Here is a 20,760-nt window from a genome sequence, read left to right on the forward strand (position 1 = left end):
GCTTGTAATTAATGTCTCTCTCTCTCTTTTTTTTTTTTGGTCATGCCATATTGCCTTTTTTGTTTTGTTTTGTTTTTAGGGAATTGTGATAGAAATATTAGGAGTTTTTGCATAAAAATAGACATTCCTACTTTCTCTTGAACAATGAGAGATCTGGGGAGCTGGGTGGCTCAGTCAATTAAGCAGCTGCCTTCAGCTCAGGTCATGATCCCAGGGTCCTGGGATTGAGTCCTGCATCAGGCTCCCTGCCCAGTGGCGAGCCCGCTTCCCCTCTCCCTCTGTCTGATGTTCCCTTTGCTTGTGCTCTCTCTCTCTCTCTGTCAAATAAATAAATAAAAATCTTAAAAGAAAGAGAAAATCAGAGATCCAGAAACACTGAATCCACTTTTCCTCAGAATGCTGATTACCTGGCACTGAGTTCCCTGCTCTGCTCAGACAGGTTGCACTCTCTCCATTGCTCCCTCCAGACCTACCATTTGTGCCTCTGTCCTGGTACTGTAGATGCAGGCATTTGCTCCATACTCTGGCAGGAGGACAAAATCCCTCCTAGAAGCTGAAGGTTCTAGTGATTCTTTTGAGAATTTGTTATTACAAGTATGATTCTTATACCTGGGTGCTTTCAACATGCACGTTTTGGAAACCTTTTCCCAAACCTGTTCTCTGTAATAGGGAGTCTGAATCTGCATGTTAGCATCTCTCCAGGTGATTGTTACAGCCACTGACTGGTGAGGAGTGTACATTCTAAAAACATCAGAAATGAATATACGTTGGCTCCTAGAGAACTACAGGCGACTCTTCTGGATCTTGCCAAGTTTGGAATTTATTTTTTTTATTGATCAGAAATTTCTTTTTTTTTTTTTTTAAGATTTTATTTATTTATTTGACAGAGATCACAAGTAGGCAGAGAGGCAGGCAGAGAGAGAGAGGAGGAAGCAAGCTCCCTGCCGAGCAGAGAGCCCGATGCGGGGCTCGATCCCAGGACCCCGGAATCATGACCTGAGCTGAAGGCAGAGGCTTTAACCCACTGAGCCACCCAGGCGCCCCTTGATCAGAAATTTCAAAATATTTCTTCCATGTTGGCCTAATTTCCTTTTTCTGCTTCAGAATTCTAGTTGCTTTCTTAATCTGCTGTCATGGCTACAAATTGTTTTAAGCAAGCAAACAAATTGGTTTAAGCAAGAGTTTAGGGGATCAAGCAGTTGAAGAGGCCAGGAGTACATGGAATCGGTGGCTCAATTAGGGCCATTTGGTGACTTTCTCTATCTTTCCTTTCTGCCTTTCCTCTATGTAGGCTTAATTCTAAGTCAGGTCTTGCCAAGCGGTGTCCAGATAGCCAGCAGCACCTACAGCATGAGAATCACCATGAGAATAATCCCAGCAAACACTCTTACACCTGGCATTCACCGCTTTGCTTTGGATCATGTGCCCAATACTGTCACAAAGGCAAGAGTGATAATGTGACTTAGAACCAGCACATGACCTAGGAGTGGGTTTAAGTCAGTCCCCACCTAGACCACCATGACCTTGAATGGACAGATTTCCAAAGAGAGGTCTAAGAAGGTTTTCTAGGAAGAGATGGGAGAGATGTAGGGCAGCCTCTTCGATGGTGGTGGATTTTTGGTGGAGATGCTTGTTTAAGAAGCTCGACATGTTCTCCATCCAAATGTTGAATTACCTTCATTCTCATGTGCATCATTGGGCGCTACTCATCAGAGAAAGATTTGAAAGCAGCCTTTTATTATTCCTCAGTCTGCTTTCAGGATTCAGAAATGTCTACTGGAGAATTACTGTGGGAGATAGAAAATAACTACAACCCCTGATTATTATGTTTTAAAGCCCCATGGAGAATGATGTTTAATATTCTTGGCCTCTATAAAAATTCAGCCAGAATGTCAACAGTGCCATTTGTGGATACTTGGATGACATCACCTTGTGATGTTTCCAGTTAATAAGAAGGCAAGGAGATTCATGTACTTAGAGTCTTCTTTTAAGACCCAAGTCAGATTAGTCCACCCACATGATCCTGTTCTGGGGGTAACTGTCATGGTTTTCACAGGAACATTCCTGTTACTTTTCCAAAAGAGGCTCGAATCTGACTCACTGGTATAGCTGTGTCTATAGTCTGAAGTTTTGTATACTTTCCAGTTTGATGTGTCAGTCTTTGATCTTTGCCACTGTCTACCAGGAATATTTTAAATAATCGATACAAAAATGGTTAGGATGCCATCGACGCTGTGTTTTCAGCATGGACTTTGTTCTTGCCCTCCAGTGCCTGCTGAGTCATGAAACCAAATGGAATCTAAGAGCAGGAGTATGGCTCAGTCTGTGTTTCGATGGCCTTATTAGTACAAGAGACTCAAGGTTTTGAGTCATGAATTTGTTTCTTCTTTGGCATGTCTAAGATTTTGAGCAATGCATTATTTGAGCATGTCTTTCCCTTCAGGTATAATAAATGTGGTATGTCATTTTGATATTTTCTCTGGAAAGAACTTCCAACTACATAAAATGGAGTAGAGTTGATGGCCAGCAATTAGGAAAGAGTGAGGGCTTTTAAGGATATAGATGTGGACAGTAGTTAACTCCCCGGTTTGGGATATGATTGATGAATTTTTTTTTTCTTCTCTCCATCTCCCTGTGATTTCACAGCCGATTCTGGTGACCAAGAAGAGCACGCTCTCCAAGAAACAGCACTACCGCCTGTGAATAGTGGCATCATTGCTGCTCCCATCACGGACGCTTCTCAGAAGTTCCCTCAATACCTACCTCTTTGTGCAGAGGATAATTTAGGTCCTCTACCTGAGAACTGGGAGATGGCCTACACCGAAAATGGAGAAGTCTATTTTATAGAGTAAAGTATACTGTTTCTCCTCCCTGAAGTTCTCTTCCTTTCTGTCATCCCCCCTTCCTTCCCATCTCTAGTGGCTGTGCTGGTCAATTACATCTAAAAAGACTGGTTACGGGCTCACGGTAGGCTTTTACACAATTTAGCCAGCTTTGTCGAGAAAAACAATTAGCAGAGCGTCCTAATCCTTGAGTCTGAGGACCTTGAAGAAGCATAAGGTTCGTAATTTCCCTAAAGAGTGGGACACCACGTTTCGGTGTATATATAATGGCAAAGCATATAAAACCTTAAAAAAAAAAAAAAGGAATATATTGAGCCATTAAGAAGAGGTAAATCCTCTGTTTATTTTTTCTTGTTGGGGTTATAGGGTTGTCTTGTTTCGTTTTGTTTTGTTTTGCTTTTGGTTATGTTTTAGGAGTTCTTCATACATTCTGGATACAATTCCTGTATCATCTTGGTGGTTTGTGAACATTCTCCCCACGCCTGAGTTTTCTTTTCATTGTCTTGACTGTGTCTTTTGAAGAGCCCAAAGTTCTTAATTTTGAGGAAGTCTGATTTATCAGTGTTTCTCTTCTGTGGGCTTTGTTTTTTTTAGTGTGCTGGCTGAGAAATTTTTGCTTAAATCAAAGTGATACAGCTGTCATTTTCTGCTATCTTTGTTTTAGAATTTTATAGTTTACTTTTTACTTGTAGGTCTCTGATCCCTTTTAAGTTGATTTTGTTCTTAAACATGGGACAAGTACATGGATTAAAATTTGAGAATATGGAAACCCCCCTCACCCCCCACCCTTATCTATAGTCTCTCTTTCCATGGTTTTAGTTACTTATGGTCATTGTGTTCTGGAAACAGATGATCCTCCTGACATACTGTAAGATCAGTAGTAGCCTAATGCTACATCATAATGCTTATGTCATTCACCTCACTTCATCTCACCACGTAGACATTTTGTCATCTCACGTCATTACAAGAAGGGTGAGTAGATGTATTTTGAGAGCGAGAGGCCACATTCATATAATTTTTAATCATTTATTATAATTGTTCTCTTTTACTATTATTGTTAATCTCTTATTGTACCTAATTTATAAATTAAACTTCATCATAAGTATGTATATGTAGGAAAAGACATGGTATTTGTAGGATTCGGTACTATCTACAGTTTTGGGCATCTCCTGGAGGTCTTGAAACTTAGCCCCTGTGGATAAGTGGGGGGATTACTGTATATGGATATGAAAAGTCTTTCAAAATTATAAAATTTATACATACTCATCTGTGTATATATATATACACACACATATATACATATACATATATAATATATATTATTAAAGTTAAACATTTAAAAATAACCTTTACTAAAAATGGAAAAACAGATAGTTGTAACCATTCTAAAAAATCTAAGATAATATAATTTTTTAACGAGTAATAGTTAATTTTTAAAATGCTGCACTTTGGCTCTATTATCAAGACTCTTTCAAGATTTACCTCAGTTTTATGTACCACTACAAAAGAAAAAGAAATGGCCAATTAAACTATAGTTAAAAATATAAGTAAATCTATTATATGCAACTAGATTGAAGTTGAAGATCTTCCGTTCAGTGAACAAGAACAAGGCAAAACTGACAAAGAAAAAAAATTAGAGAAGACACAAATTACCAGCATTAGGAATTAAACAGGGAATTACCGCAGACCCTGAAGACATTAAAAGGTAATCAGAGAGTGTTGCCGACAAATCTACACACATAAATTTGACAACTTAGATAAAATGGATCAATTTCATGAGAAGAATGAACTACCACAACTCATCCAATACGGAATAGATAATTTAACTAAGCTCTATAACTATTAAGGAAAATGAATTTGTCATTTAAAAACTCGTGAAAAAGACATCTCCAGGCCCAGATGGTTTCACTGGAGAAAGGCTCAAAGAATTACCTTTCTAAGCAGTCTCCTTCTGAAAATAGAAGTAGAGGAACACTTAGCAAATTATGTTTATGAAGCTGTTGTTACCTTGTTACCAAAAGCAAACAAGGACTAGGATAGTCTAGTCTATTTTAGAAAACTGCAGACTTAGAGCACCTGGCTGGCTCAATAAATTGAGCGTCTGACTGTTGGTTTTGGCTCAGGTCATAATCTCGGGATCCTGGGATTGAGCCGTGCATTGGACTTCATGCTCCCCTCAGAGCCTGCTGGAGGTTCCTTCCCTCTGCCTTCCTCTGCTGGCATGCACGCTCTCTTCCTCTCTCTCTCTCTCTCTCTCTCTCTCTCTCTCCTTTTAAATAAATAAATAAAAATCTAAAAAAAAAAAAAAGAAGAAGAAGAAGAAGTATGCACCATGACCAAGTGGCAATTATCCTAGGGATGCAAGATTGGTTCAATATGTGAAAAATTCCTAAATATAATCTAACATATTAAGATACGAAAGAAAAAAAAAACACATGATCATAATCATCAATGCAGTATTTGATACGATTCAGCCGTTCATTGATGGTAAAAATTCTCAGAAAAATAAGAGGAGAAGGGAATTTTCTTGACTTGATAATACCTACCAAAAATGTACAGCAAACATTATACTTAGTGGTAAAAGACCAAAAAAACCCAAAACAAAACTTTCCCCTGAAAGATTAGGGACAAGTCAAAGATATTAGCTCTCACCAGTCTTTTTTTTTCTTTTTTTTTTTAAGATTTTATTTATTTATTAGAGAGTATGTGTGGGGAGGAACAGAGGGAGAGAGACAAGCAGACTTATTTCTAGAAATGAGCTTGGAACCCCACACAGGGCTTGATCTCACAACCCTAAGATCATGACCTGAGCTGAAACTAAGAGTCGGTCACTTAATGAACTGAGCCAGCTAGGCACCTCAGTTCCCACCATTCTTAACATGATTCTGAAATTTCTAGCCAGAATAATCAAGAAAGAGAAATAAAAGACCTACAGATTGAAAAAGAAAGAATAAAACTATCCCTCTATGCAGATTACATGAGTATATACAAGAACTGTACAAAATCACATAAAATCTACAAAAAAATTTCTAGAATAAGTGAGTTCAGCAAGATCACAAGGTAAAAGATAAGCCTATATGTATATCTATATGAACATGCATACAGCAAAATTCAAAATACAATATAATTCATATTTACTAACAGAAAAACACCACTTACATGTAAATTAACAAAACATATACAAGATATTAAATGCTATAAACTACAAAATATTGATGAAAGAAATCAAAGAAAGTCTAAACAAATGGAGAGATGTCCCCTATTCATGCATTGAAAGATGTAGATTGAAAGATACAATCATATAGTAAAATATTCCAAAATGGATATATAGGTTTAATGCAAATCCTGTCAAAATCTCAGTGAGGGTTTTTTGTTAATATAGACAAGTTCATTTTAAAATTTATTATAGAAAGGCGATGGAACTAGAATAGCTAGAAAAGTTTGGTTTTTTGTTCTTAGGGTTTTTGTTTTTGTTTTTGTTTTTTAACTCACAAGTCTGAGATCAAGAGTCAGACACTTAACCAACTGAGCCCACCCAGCTGCCCCAGATCAGTTTTGAAAGAGAAGAATAAATTTAATCAGTCTACCAGATAACAAGACTTGTTATAGAGCTACAGTAACATAGGCTGTATTGTATTGGTGCATATCACTGAAACCCAGAAACAGATGCACAAATATATCCAAGTGATTTTCAACAAAGATGCCAAAGCAATTCAATGCAGGGAAGATAGCCTTTTCATGGACGTGGCATTAGATTAAGTGTTTAGCCAGAAGTAAATAAATTAACCTCCACCTCCACCTCACACCTTAGTCAAAAAATGAACTCACAGTAGATCATCACAGATTTAAGTGTAAAGCACAAGACAATTAAACTTTTTGGGGAAAAATTGGAGGGGTGCTCTAGGACTAGACGAGGAGTTCTTAGACTTGACATCAAAAACATGAACCCTAAAAGGAATCTTTGATAAATACGATGTCATCAAAATGAAAAACATTTGCTTCCGAAAAGACCCTGATAAGAGGATGAAAAGGCAAACTACAGAGAGAATGTATTTGCAAACCCCATATCTGAAAATGGATTGATACCTAGAGTATATAAAGAGCTCTCAAAACTCAACAGTAGCATTAAAAAAATTCAATTAGAAAGTGAACCACAGACATTTCACTGAAGAGGATATACAGATGGCAAATAAGCACATGAAAAAAAATGTTCATCGTCATTAGCCATTAGGGAAATGCAAATTAAAATCACAAAGATACCATTACATGCCTATTAGGATGGCTCAAATAAAAATATAGTTAATAACAGTAAATGACGGCAGAGATACAGAGAAACTAGATCGCTCATACATGGCTGGTGGGTATGTAAAATTGTATGACATTCTAGAAAACAGTTGGGGAGTTTCCTATAAAACTAAACATGCAACTACTGTATGACCCAGCAATTGCACATTTGGCCAGAGAGGTGAACACTTAACATTCACACAGAAACCTGGACATGAATGTTTATAGTAGATTAATTCCAAAGAGCCAAAAATTGAAAACAACCTACATGTCCTTCAGTGGTTAAACTTTGGTACATTCATGCCATGGAATGCAACTCAGCAATGAAAAGTATTAAGTATCAAGACATGTGACTATCTTGATGAGAATTACGCTCAACGAAAAAATAGCAGTCCCCAAAGATTACATATGTATGATTCCATAGAATATTTTTACAATGACAAAACCATGGAAATGGAGAGATCAGTGGTTGCTAAGGATTTAAAAGGCGTTTGAGGGGGCAGGGACTCGAAGAAAACCAGGTGTGGCTATAAAAGGGTAACATAAAGAGGAATCCTTGTTATGATTGAAATGTTTTCTATCTTGGCTGTATGGAGAGCAATATCCCAGTTGTGACATTGTACTTTAGTTTTGTTAGATGTTACCATTGGGGGACTCTGGGTATAGGGCATGTGGGATGGCTCGCTATTTTTTCTTATAACTACACTTGAATCAACAATTATCTCAAAATACAAAAGTGTCTTTTTTAAAAAATCATAAATAGGGACGCCTGGGTGGCTCAGTGGGTTAAAGCCTCTGCCTTCAGCTAGTCATGATCCTAGGGTCCTGGGATTGAGCCCCGCGTCAGGCTCTCTGCTCAGCAGGGAGCCTGCTTCCCTTCCTCTCTCTCTGCCTGCCTCTCTGCCTGCCTGTGATCTCTGTCTGTCAAAGAGATAAGATCTTTAAAAAAAATATTAAAAAATAAATAATCTTCCTGCCCAGCAACGGCCATTTTTACTCTCTTGCTCACGTAGGAATAGCACAGACCATGGGTTCTACTGTTGGACTCCCTGGTTTTTCTGCCTGTGTTGCTAGGTATCAACAACATAGCCTTCTACAAATTTCCTTGCCTCTGTCCTCATCTTTCTCATCTGTAAAATGTATTAATACTTCCCTCATAAGTTTATCGTAAGGATTAGTAAATTATACGTGAAAAAGAACAGATTTTGGTAATTCTAAGTGGACACAGAAGTAGTATTTGATGACAGTTGTTACTATCTTATCTTTCTTATTTTTTTTCCCTTTACATTCAGTTGAGGTGATTTGTATATATATTTGGACATTCTGTTTTTCACTTAAGCCTTAATGTTTTTCAACAATTCGTAAGACTTGAAACTCAAATAACTGTGGCCATGTTTTTCAGCATTTATAACCTAAATGGCAGACTTCCAAAAATGATTATAGTTACTACCTCAATTTCAAAAAAAAATTTTTTTTTTTCATTTCTGGTTTGCAGCTTGAACTTACTGACCTTATAGTTTGTTGCCCCCTTGATTGAGCTTGCATAAGTGGCCTGGGAGCTCAGGCAAAACTTTGTCCCCGGGGTCTTGAGCTGCTTCTGGTAGTTCCTCCAGATATTCTCCTCTCGCTGCATGGTTTCGGGGCGCTAATCAGAAAGAGTCCGGTGCCCTCTCAGATCTTCAAGGTCTAACTCACTGTCTGTTGAAACACTTCGCCTGGAGTCAGGCTGGGCCCTCCAGAAGGCAGACACATTTAGTTTCTTCAAGCTTTGTGGGTTTTTTTTGGCCTACATTCTGTTTAGGATAGGTAATTCCGGGTTGCTGTCACTTTGCATGCAACATAATTCAGGATGTGATTAATGATAGGTATTAGCCTCTGGGAGCCAGTTGCGTGAACTGAGGTAGTTTCAGTGTCAGGGGATATCTTATGTAATATAATGAGTGAAATAGCAGCCTTCTTTGTGAATTCCAGCATTCAAGGTTTAAGTCAAAGGCAAATTTAAAGCAAACTGGTTTGCTCTTCTGCGAAAGTGAAGACTGAAGTAAGTCTAGACACGGGGAGACAGTGTGGACAAGGGGTATCCTTTGGAACTCATTTTTCAAAAACAAAACTGGCATCACGTGTTAAGTGTTCCGTAATGGAACGATTATACCTTCGATAAGTAAAAAGTCTACCTAAGGCCCTTCCCACGCCTTTTCAGATTCCAAACTTGGTCTCTCTTCTGGTTTGGGTTTGCTCTTGGCAAAGTAGCTTTGCCACTGAGCTTTTTGCCTTTTTTCTTTTCCTTTTCAAATGTATTTCTTGTTTTTTTGTCTTGATTTCAGCCATAACACAAAGACAACATCCTGGTTAGACCCTCGGTGCCTGAACAAGCAGCAGAAGCCTCTGGAAGAGTGTGAAGATGATGGTAAGGGGATGGGAAGGTCTTGGTTCCAGTGAGCTGGGGGCTTATTCACATGGGCAAGGTTTAAGTTCTGTAGCAAGGTCAACCAGGCTTTAACAAGCAAATTTTAAAAGGTCACCCAATTTCTAATAAGTGACCTGTAGTTTCCAAGAGCAGCAGCGGAATCAGAATTGTTTTAAAAGAACGGTTTGTTTACACATAAAGGCAGATGAGAGCTAGTATCTCTGTTAGAAACAGAACTTTAAGGCCGTCAGACTGTTTCAGTGAAGATACAACCTCTGCCTTCAGGACCTTGGAGAAAACTCAAGAAAATCTCTTTAAATAGAAACCAGAGATGCTCTAGTTCCTTACCTATTGGGTCCTCATCTTTTATTGCAGAAGTCTTAAAGGAAAAAAATCAAGAGCTTTTCTTGAATTTGCATGTTTCATTATTTGACATAGGGAAAGCAGATCGTGACTTCTTTGGGAATTTCTGTGTAACTTAGGATATACCCTTGTTATCTGAAAAGTACATTCTTCTAAGAAAGAGCCTGAGGTGTTTCTCTTAGCATGACTTTGCCTGTTAATCTAAAAAACAAAACAAAACAAAACAAAACAAAAAAACAAAACCCAACTACTGACTTGTTTATTGATTAAAGTTTATTTCAAGATTTTGGGATTTCTAATTACTCTTCCAAAATGGAAAAAAAAAAAAAAATTTGAGCAAATGTGTGCCTTTACAGTACACTGGAGTCTATCCCAAGTTCTACCAGAACTACTTTTTTGACATGGATGAATTAAAAGGGAAATGGTTTGTTTTGCTACTCATTATTCATCTCTGGCATTTGAATTAGTGGTATAATTATGGAGTACGTATTTTACTTTAAGATAATGAAGCTTTATTAATTTATCCTTTGGCACAGAATTGTTGTATATATAAACTTGAGGTTTGTCTGAAAATGTAAGCCAGTAAAGTGTAATACTGCCAAAACCTTGTACTCCCAGATCCTTCTGCTCTACATGGATTGCAGATACCATGAAATGAGCATAAAATTATGTGTTCATATTATCTGAGTGACTCCAAATGGAACTACAAATCCTTCTGACTAAGGAGGCATGCCTGAGATGCTCATTTCACTTTGGTTGCTTAGTCCCATTCCTGAAGAAGAAATGGAACATGTGCGGTCAGCTTCATTATTTGCATGTTTCAGGGATAAGGAACTGTCTGATTATTCAAATATTAGATTTCATATATAATATAAAAGTGACCAATTTTCAAAGATCAGAATATAAAATACATTCAACCATAAAATTTCAGGGAATGAAATTTAATCTTTATTTAATGCTTGATGATTGCAAACGCATTTTTGACTTCTTATTACCATAGGAGAGCTTCACTGTCGGTCTCCATTATAATTACACTGGGAACATACTAAAGTGCCTTTTAATATATTTTATAGATGATAGACGACTCCAGCTTTTACCAAGAGAAACTTAATGAAGTGTTGAGTAGAATTACTGAATTATTTTGTGACCAAATCTAGTACAGTTGACCCTTGAACAACACAAGTTTGAACAGCACTGGTTCACTTTTATGTAGATTTTTTCCATGAATATATTGGAAAAATTTTTGGAGACTCCTGATAATTTGAAAAAGCTGCAAATGAATCTTACAGCTTCAAAGTACCAAAATCATTAAGAAAAGATTAATCATTATTGAAAGTATGTAGTATATAGAACTTATAATGTACAAAAGAAGTGTTACTCCACTATATTATTGCTAAGGTTTTCAACAGTAGATTATTTGTACTTAAGTTTTGGTGAAGTCAGGTTACACACAGACTTTTGACTGCAGACAGTCAATACCCTCAACCCCTGTGTTGTTTGTTTTTTTCTTTAAACCCCTGTGTTGGGGCACCTGGGTGGCTCAGTGGGTTAAAGCCTCTGCCTTCAGCTCAGGTCATGATCTCAGGGTCCTGGGATCGAGCCCCACATCGGGCTCTCTGCTCTGCAGGGAGCCTGCTTCCCCTTCTCTCTCTCCCTGCCTCTCTGCCTACTTTTGAACTCTCTCTGTCAAATAAATAAATAAAATCTTTAAAAAACAAACAAACAAAAAAAAACCCCTGTGTTGTTTAAGGGTCAACTCTTATATTTAATTCTTAAAATTCTTAACATTGGTGTTAATGATATTATCTCTGGAACAAGTATGTATTCATACCAAATACCATTAGTTGATGAATTATCCCTTCAACACTAGGATTCACATAACCTTTTTCTAGAAGAAATGGCATACATGTCTGTATGCCTGTATATACAAACAGTATAAATATATAATCAGATGTTACCACTTTTCATTTATCGGTCCCCACACCTGCATTTTCTGTTACCTGTTAACACAAATCTGCCTTGTGTTGTTGTTTATGTTGTGACACAAAAAAGAATAACATTTTTGGTCACAGTATTGCTCCTGTATTTCTTTCTGTTTTCTGGAAGTCGTATACACATAGTGTAACAATATAGCATCATACTTATTGTGAAAATTTTATATATTGTTTCCTAACTCAAAAAAGTGATGAGCCGGTTTGGGATTTTGATCTTCAGTGTGTAACTCCTTTGTTGTTTCTGTGTATCTAGTTGAATTACAGGCCTCTCACCTTGCCTTTGAGCTCCAGGCCAATATATGTATATGCCTGATTGATAATGCTCTTTGTCTGAAAGAGACTTCAAACTCAGTCTGTTTAAAACCCAACTAATGATCTCTTCTCTCAAAACCTGGTCCTCTGTAAGTGTTCCCTATCTCAGTCAAGGGTAAAATTCATGCATACCTAAGAGTCCCCCTTGACTTACCTTCTCTTGACTTTATTTCAACCCATCTACCCTCTGAATTTACTTTGCCTCCCAGATATCTCTGGAACCCATTCACTCTTTTCGTCACCACCTGTAGCATCCTCATTCATGCCACACCACTCATCTCTCACCCAGACTCTTTCCCGTTCTCCTTACGCTGTTCCCAGAGCAATCTTTTAAAGTGTCTGTGTGATTGTGTTATCACGGACCACCCCCTCAACCCCTGTTCACTGGTTCTCTGTCTGTACCGTAAATACTCAGCCCTCCCCATAGCGGGTCCCCAAGCCCTAAGTGGTTTGACCTCTGGCTTTTCTCACTCTTGTTCCTCTATACTCTGCCTTTCATCCCTACTAGTTCTCTCTTAGAATATTCCATTTCACAAATAGTTATTGGTTGCCTTCTATATAGTGTCCTAAGAACTTCAGATGTACTAATGAACACAACAGTCAGAATGCACTGCTGTCAGAAAGCTCAAGTTTCAGTCATTCATCACTTGAAGTCTTTTTGTTAAATTGTTCATATCCTTTAGGTTATAGCTCAGGGACTTTTTCTGTGACCTTGCCCCACATATGATTAGGTCACTCTGTAATGTGTGTTACTTTAGAGAAATAATCAGAGTTTTAAATTTAGTTTTATTTATGGGAGTTTGGGATTTGTCTCCTCCTTAGAATGGATATTTGAACTGTTACTTTTCATACTGACTGGCCCATCGTAGGTCTCTCTCATTAAATGCTTATTGAGGAAATGAATGATTGCACCCCCAAAGACATTTTTAGATAATATTTAAATGGACATTTTCTCAAACGATTTTATGTAAATAAGATTCCATTTTTCAGAGACAATGCCAGCACCAAAACTTACTGTTGGCAACTGAATCACTTTTACATCAAGACTTTGCAAGGCGTATCGCACCATGTTGATTACTTAAGTCAGTAATGGAGACATCCATCCATCCATCCGTGCATCCACTTTGAAATATTTAGTACTTACCATGTACCAAAACATTTTGCAATGGTGAGAACAGTTTTTATTCCGTGTGTTTGTGGAGCATACATTAGGGGGAATGGCCGCTTGCTCTGTAGCTAGGGGGACCTTATACATGAAAATGATCTGTTGTGTGCCCTTCTGCGTTCTCAGTTATCATATAGCGTTTTACTTACAGCAGGAGGAGGTCAAGCATGGAAAGGATCTTGACTGGTTTTGCCCCCTAACTTACTGAGAACATTTTCATTCTAACATTTCTGAGCTGTTTGACTTAGAAATCCTATACAAACTACATGATGCCTCCCCACAGTCATTTCAGCGCAGCCTTCGCATCTGCTTCCCTAACGTACAACATCCTGACATGATTCCTTACTCCTGCTGTAAGACGCTGTTAAGTGTAGCTCATTTTACAATCCGCATTCTCAATTTGACTTTACCTTCCATTTTTCACGCAGCAGTATTCCTTCTAAGTTAAGTAATGCTTTAATTGTGAGTATAATTGCCTCACTGATTAGAGGATTATTGCGGAATTAAAAGGTCTAATATTGAAAGGTGTGACAGCTTTGTTTGCCCGAAATAAGGTCTGTAATAAGTGACTTCCCACTTAAGAACATTGAAATTGAAACCGCAAAGGTATTTGTCATCGTCTACCACCAATCAAACCCTATTCTGACACACGAGGAAATGAACCATATAATTATGTTGCCAATATCAGCTCTTAACGTTTGGTAAGTTACACTGAGGTCTCCGGTTTACTAGCCAAGCCACTGAGATAGGCCACAATGCAGGTAAGGACAAAACGGAATGATGTGTTTGCTGCTGTTTTTCTGAGGGGAGTTTTCTTTCTTGGTGTTGGTATCTCAATTTTTCTTTCTCTCTTTTCTGTCTCATTCCCGCTATTCCTTTGGAGAAGAAGGGGTCCACACCGAGGAGCTGGACAGTGAACTAGGTAAACTCTCCCAGCCCGCTGCCACTGCCTAACTTGCCCTGAATGCTTTTTGTCTCCAGCAAATTGCTTAATCTTTCCGTTCCTTTAGTTTGCACTTCTTCAATGATGACTTTCACTCGGGTTTATCCATAAAAGGTCCATCTTACAACCCTAGTGTCTGACTTGCAGGCATCATTCAGAGTTGTAATAAATTGTCATAAATTGTGTCTACAAAGAAAATGCCTGAGTGCGTCGAGACTAGAACAAAAGTTAGCAAGTTGGTGCTAGGTAGTCTTGTGAATTGTGGATGAAAAGGAGCCGGGAGAGGGTCGACACTTGCTACGTGTCTTCATCTCCAGTATGACCTACCTCCACCTCATTTCTTTCCTGGGTGTGAGTGGTTATATCCAGGGGCCATACAGAAAAGCAGAGCAAAACAAAACTAAAGACCCGCCAAACTCATTAGGGATCTTTGTAGGAGTGGTAGCAATATAGGAATTCTCCCGATCAACTGAATAATTAGTAAGTCTTAATCTTGGACACAAAATCACCAGCCATGTGATGACTTTATAGATGTGGTGAATGGCTTGAACACCAAATACTGAGCTTCTGTGTGACATTGTCTTAGAGTGTGTGTATCCATGTAAATCAAGTCTTGACTAGTCTAGCCGTTACAGTTAGAAATAATTTACATTTGCAGATAATGCCAAACACTTTTATCTTTGCTGTTGGAATATATTGAATTATGTTCTATGCTAAGTTTTATGTTCAGCTTTGAAAACAATATTAAGGGACGCCTGGGTGGCTCAGTTGGTTAAGCAGCTGCCTTCGGCTCAGGTCATGATCCCGGCGTCCTGGGATCGAGTCCCACATCGGGCTCTCTGCTCATCAGGGAGCCTGCTTCTCCCTCTGCCTCTGCCTGCCATTCTGTCTGCCTGTGCTCGCTCTCTCTCCCTCTCTCTCTCTGACAAATAAATAAATAAATAAAATCTTTAAAAAAAAAAAAAAAAAAAAAAAAAAATATTAAAATTAGTTTGCATTCCATCTGATGCATTTACTGAAGGATAGATTGGAAAGCCCAAGGTTTTCAAGCTAAATTGCACATAAAAGCCTTAACTTATTGACCACTGACCATCGTGTATTTTTGAGATAGAAGATTGTTTAACATCAATATGAAAAGAACTGTCCTGAGATGATTGAATCAGCCTGACATTTTTGCGATTGCCTTAAGAACTGAAAACATAAATACTTAATACAGATTACTGTTTTCATGTGGTTTTGTTTGTGTTTATAATATAATAATCAATCGTGGTTGGCTGGAGTTATGATATAATGGAATTTAGCTCTGTTTTTCTTAATGTTACAAACATATCCCATTGTAAGTGATAGATATGCCGGCATCAGTCGATAACGATTGAATGGAGCTTGTTTTTAAAAGATATTTAATAACTTGTCATTGTGGTAAGAAGGACTTGAGATCCATCCTTTGATAGAGAACAATTTGAAACTTGTAGCATCAAAAAAGTTAACCGGTAATACTAAAATAATCAAAAAAGACAATTGAGATGCAGGATGAGCGCCTTAACCATTTGCTGAACCAATTTAAATCACTCTTCCTAGGTCATTGATGTGTCTGACCAGTGCTTTCAGAGGATGACTGGTAGAGATAATATAGCTGTGGACAGAGGCATATGTGCTTCTGTGGAAGTTTGAATGTTGACATTTTTAGGAAAGCAGTTTCTCAATTTTTTTCCCTTGTAACCGTAATATTGTGGGAACTTTCCTGTGCTGTTGAAGATTGGAAAAATAAGCATTAATGACTACGTATATTGTTTCTTATGGTCATAATGGGAATCCTGGGAGATGGTTTGGTGACATGGCAGAGCTGTCTCCGGAGGCAAATCATGCTGCCTGGCTCCTTATCCAGGCTCCCCTGTTTACCTGGGCAAGTCACTCCCCTTCTCTTAGCTTCCCTTTCCTGATCTGTCAAGAAAGGCCGAAAGACTAGCTCCCATTGTATTTGTGAGGAAACTTAATGAAAGTGTGTCTTAATATCTGTCCCTGTGATCAGCACATAGTGTTTTTTCCTAGTAGTTTTATTATTTATTGACTAATTCCATCTTGTTGGACTTTTTAATACTCCTTACGGTACTCTCTGCCCTTAATAGGGGTCAGGAGAAAGAATGTGTATGCAGAAATGACCCAGATGTGTCCTTGTGGGTAGAGATAGGACTCTCAACTTTTGCGTGCCATACACACTGTGTAAAGAGTAGTGTGTACACACACACACACACACACAGTTTTCTCTTGTATTCATTCCAGATTCTGTTGACGAGCTCACTGCCCATTTTCTTAATAAGAGGGTCCTAATTTCAAACAATAGCACCTGTCAGGTGTTCAGAGAACAATGAGATTTCAGATGTGACAAGAAAACCCTGTCTGTTATCTGCCTCTTAGAGGTGGGGGCAGTTGGTGTAGGTGTTGGACACAGATCATTTGATTATAGAGTTGTCATTTCTGAACTCAGTTGTTGGAGCTGGGTCTGTCGCTGCGTTATGCACTTCTAGTTTGCAGAATTTATCACATGCTCTGCAGACATTACCCCAGAATTGAAAAGTGTACTCCCTTTTGAAATTATAATAGGGTATTTAGGTGCTGGCACCAACTGGGAGAGGTAGAGACAAGGAAAATGAGGTTCCCTCCCCACCAAGGCTAAGTCACAGTTTTGAAATCTATCTGTGATCATGAACATGACTTTTAGTCTATGTGCTGACATATCTCTTCTGAAAACGTAGAACATGGGGCTACTTCATATTTGCTTCTGTGGGGACAGTTAGTACAGAAATGAGATTCTTAAGGGCAGGGCTAGCTAGCAAGCAGGCTATATACATCTGTTCTCTTCCTTTCCTGTTTTCTTAGAACATTGCCATTTGTTGAGCCTACATTCCAGGTGCTGTGCAAAATGTCTTAGAGACATCCTCATTTAATCCATAGTTGACCCTTCAAGTAAATCCAGGTGAAAGTTGTCATTGTAAGATACTCAGTCACTAGTCTAATACTAGACCTATGAAGTGGTAGAGCAAAGGTTCAGTCCCCAGTCTGGGCAACCCCAAAAAGGTCTTAGCTGCCTAAAACAGCTGTGACAGGTAGTATGTTCTGGTCTGTTGTCCAGCAGTTGTTAGACATAGGGGCTGACCCTTCAGGTGACATCAAAGTGTTTAGTTACTTAAAAAAATAAAAATAATAATAAAAAATTGTAATGTCATAATTTTCTAGGCTTTGGCATTTTCTGTCATTCTCAGTTTTTTAGAACCAAAAGACAAATTCGAGGACAAACATCTTCCTTTTTAAAATCAATGACCCATTTCTATTTTAAGCATTAGGAGACTAATTCCTATTATTAAGTCAATCACCACAGTGGAAGTGAGAAATCTATCTTTTCAACAGAAAATGAGTTTTAGCTTGGAAAACTGGAAAATTTCTGGAATTTACTAATCTGTTCCAGAAGATGTGTTTAAATTTACAAGCACCCAGGAAGATCAGTTGATCTGCCGCATTTCTTAACTCTAGAGTATAAAGTTGTTGACTAGACAGCAGGACGAAGGTCAGAGGTGGCTTCTATTTTTTTGCACCCTCTTCAGACCTCTGGGAAAGCACTAACCATATGGTATTTGAATTGTCTGCTTAGTTGTGCACTTAATAATTATCTTTGTGTTCCAGGTGCCCACCACACCCTCATGGAGACAGTAGATACTCTCTAAATGTTGACAAATTAATGAGTGAGTTAATGTACAGTACTGAATGAGTTTCAGGTGTGCAGTATAGTGATTCAGCAATTCTGTATATTAGTGCTCACTGTAAGGGTACAAATGAATTAAATTCTTAATATTACCCATTTTATCTAAAGCTAGGCCAAACATTCAAGGTTGCAAATTTTGGAAAAGGGTTGGTCCAGTGAAACATAGAGTGGTCCCTCACACTTGCCCACTCTTCTGCTCCATGCCTGAACAAACATGTGGACGAGCCTCAATTTGCATTTTTTTAATCTCGATTTCTCAACTCCTTGGAAAGATTTTCCTGGTTCATTTTCATTTAAATGGTAATTTCCAGCTTTGTGAGGGGAAACCATTTCCCAGGCATTTGATTTGCATCAGTTCGGAAGGTGGATAAAAAATGCCAAGTAGCATCCACATCTGTGCGTCGGACCTGTCTTGCATTTTAGTAGCTATGTCTCCTGGAACTCAAAGACTTCTTTAAATCTTGCTAAGTGTTTAAAAAGAAAAAAAAAAAAAAATTAGAAGAGAAGGGGGAAAACCTGTCTCTTTGTTTGCAAATAGATAACATGTGGAGCAAAAACCATGAAATTAATGTCTCTTGATATCCAGCCAAATCTGAGGAAAACATAAACTTTGAGTAATTAGCGTGTGTGTGTTTGGGTGCATGCACGTGACTCCGTTTTCAGTATGGAACTGTTTGTGGCTCATATAAGCCCTGTGCCTTGAGGACAGAGTCATTCTTTGCAAATAGTGACCACTGGATTCCCTGAGTTAAAAAAAAAAAAAAAGAAGAAGAATCTAGTATTTCAAAATAAATGATATTTTAGGTGTCTGTACCATTCCATTCATGTTGGTCTTTATAGCTGACTTCTAGGAATAATGGTTCACTTCGGAGTTTGGCTTTATACAGGCTTGCCGAAACCCTGTATATATCCAAGTGGCTTTGAAATCAACTTGAGTAATTGCTGCTCTGTTTGAAAGAATTGCTTAGTGACACGAAACACAACCTGGTTGCTTCTTTAAGCAAGTCAGATGATCTGGGGCAATGGGCTTTTTCATAGTAGGTTTTTGTCATGGCAAAACTCACTATTAGCTAGTTAATAAAGTTCCAGCCTTTGTAGGAAACCTTACGGAGTGAAGTTCGGTAGAGCCTGGGCGAGTTTTCTGAAAGGTACACACATCCCGCAGTGGCGTTTTACAGAAGCAGGAGGAAGGAATGCCAGCTTCCCCCTCAACTAGTGAGCTCCTGGAGGGACCTGTGTTTCAGCTTTCCCAAGCAAAGTGCTCCTGAAGGTGGGCCTGTTTGAATACAGCACTTGAGTGACGGATGCCTGCTATATGAAAGCCCAACTCCGTCTTTTACTTAATTGGCAGTATTTTAATTAGAAACAAGGAGGAAATAAGATGCAAATTTCATTTTATTCCCGGGAGAGCAAAAGCAGCACTGTTGTATTGAAAATGAAAAGAAACATTAATTTTTCAGCGATTTTTGTTTGTATGGTAAGGTGGTCTAGAAATACAATGAGAAAATTGTAAATATTTAAGGTATAAACCAGGCACTGAAAGCAAATTTTAATATATTTCTATTAAAATCTTCTTTACTAGCTGATTCAGCACAAAGGCATCTGGGACTACATTTGATTAAGTTTTATTAGCTCGTGCAAAATACCAGTAAGGAATTGTTCCTCATGTAGACAAATACACTGTTAAATAAATATAAGACTGCCTTCTAGATTGTAGTTGTTAGGATACACGGTTTTCATTGGATTTAAGGCATTTTTTTTGAGTCTTTCTCTTGTTGCCTCACTCAGTTGTTAAAAATCCTTAGGCTCTTAAAGAATATGCCCTTCCTGCTCTAAATGTTCCTTTATTTTTCAGAGCTGCCTGCTGGTTGGGAAAAGATTGAAGACCCTGTCTATGGTATCTACTATGTAGAGTAAGTGGCTATTAATCTATATTTTAGTTTGTACTCCTCTATAATTATGTATATTTATGCTGAACAGAGTCTGTCATCTTTATAAGGTACAAACTGATACTAATAACAACAACATAACAGTTTTATAATGAAAATAATACATGCATATTATAGTGAATGAGAAAATATTCTGCAAATCTGAAGAGAGGAAATTATATTCTAAAATTGATGAGGGCAAGATAGCTGTGTCTTTTGTTTACCACTATCTTACCAGGACCCAGCACTGTCCAGGCAGTGACTCACTAAGTATTAGTTGAATGAATGAATGAATGAATGAATGAATAAGAAAAGCAAACCAAATGGATAGGTGTTATCTTCTGAAGTACCTGTTTGCCTACCTTTTGCCCTACCGAGGTCTGAACTTTTCAGTAATTACTTATTTATTCATTCAGACTTTCTAAAAGAGCAAGACACATCTTACTAATATATGAAGTGTCACCAGAATGAAGAAGGTAATTCAGAATTGGCCCAAGCTTCAAGACCTTATATGCTTCTTCTTTTTAAAAAAATTTTTTTATTTGACAGATCACAGGTAGGCAGAGAGGCAGGCAGAGAGGGGCGGAGGGAGCAGGCTCCCCGCTGAGCAGAGAGCCCAATGTGGGGCTCCATCCCAGGACCCTGAGATCATGACCTGAGCCAGAGGGCTTAAACCACTGGGCCACCCAGGTGCCCCCCTTGTATGCTTCTTTGCCTCTCCCTTGCCAGAGGACCATCCATATAGCTCCTTTTTTTTTTTTTTC

The 20,760-nt window shown here is 38.2% G+C and overlaps 1 protein-coding gene across 19 annotated transcripts in view; it reads left to right on the forward strand.

The window, feature by feature from the left end:
• Nucleotides 1–20,760, forward strand: part of MAGI1 (membrane associated guanylate kinase, WW and PDZ domain containing 1) — a 644,617-nt gene that overhangs the window by 534,036 nt on the left and 89,821 nt on the right. For 8 of the 19 annotated variants that reach the window (XM_047747237.1, XM_047747241.1, XM_047747245.1 and 5 more), the window contains exons 5-8: nt 2,647–2,848; nt 9,452–9,534; nt 14,255–14,290; nt 19,924–19,981. In XM_047747237.1, the coding sequence (XP_047603193.1) occupies nt 2,647–2,848; nt 9,452–9,534; nt 14,255–14,290; nt 19,924–19,981 (379 nt within the window). Of the gene's footprint in view, nt 1–2,646; nt 2,849–9,451; nt 9,535–14,251; nt 14,291–19,923; nt 19,982–20,760 lie in introns of all 19 variants that reach the window. The other 11 variants (XM_047747236.1, XM_047747238.1, XM_047747240.1 and 8 more) reach the window with 3 other exon arrangements.

The sequence above is a fragment of the Lutra lutra genome, chromosome 1, assembly GCF_902655055.1.
Source record: "Lutra lutra chromosome 1, mLutLut1.2, whole genome shotgun sequence".
Lineage (NCBI taxonomy): Eukaryota > Metazoa > Chordata > Mammalia > Carnivora > Mustelidae > Lutra > Lutra lutra.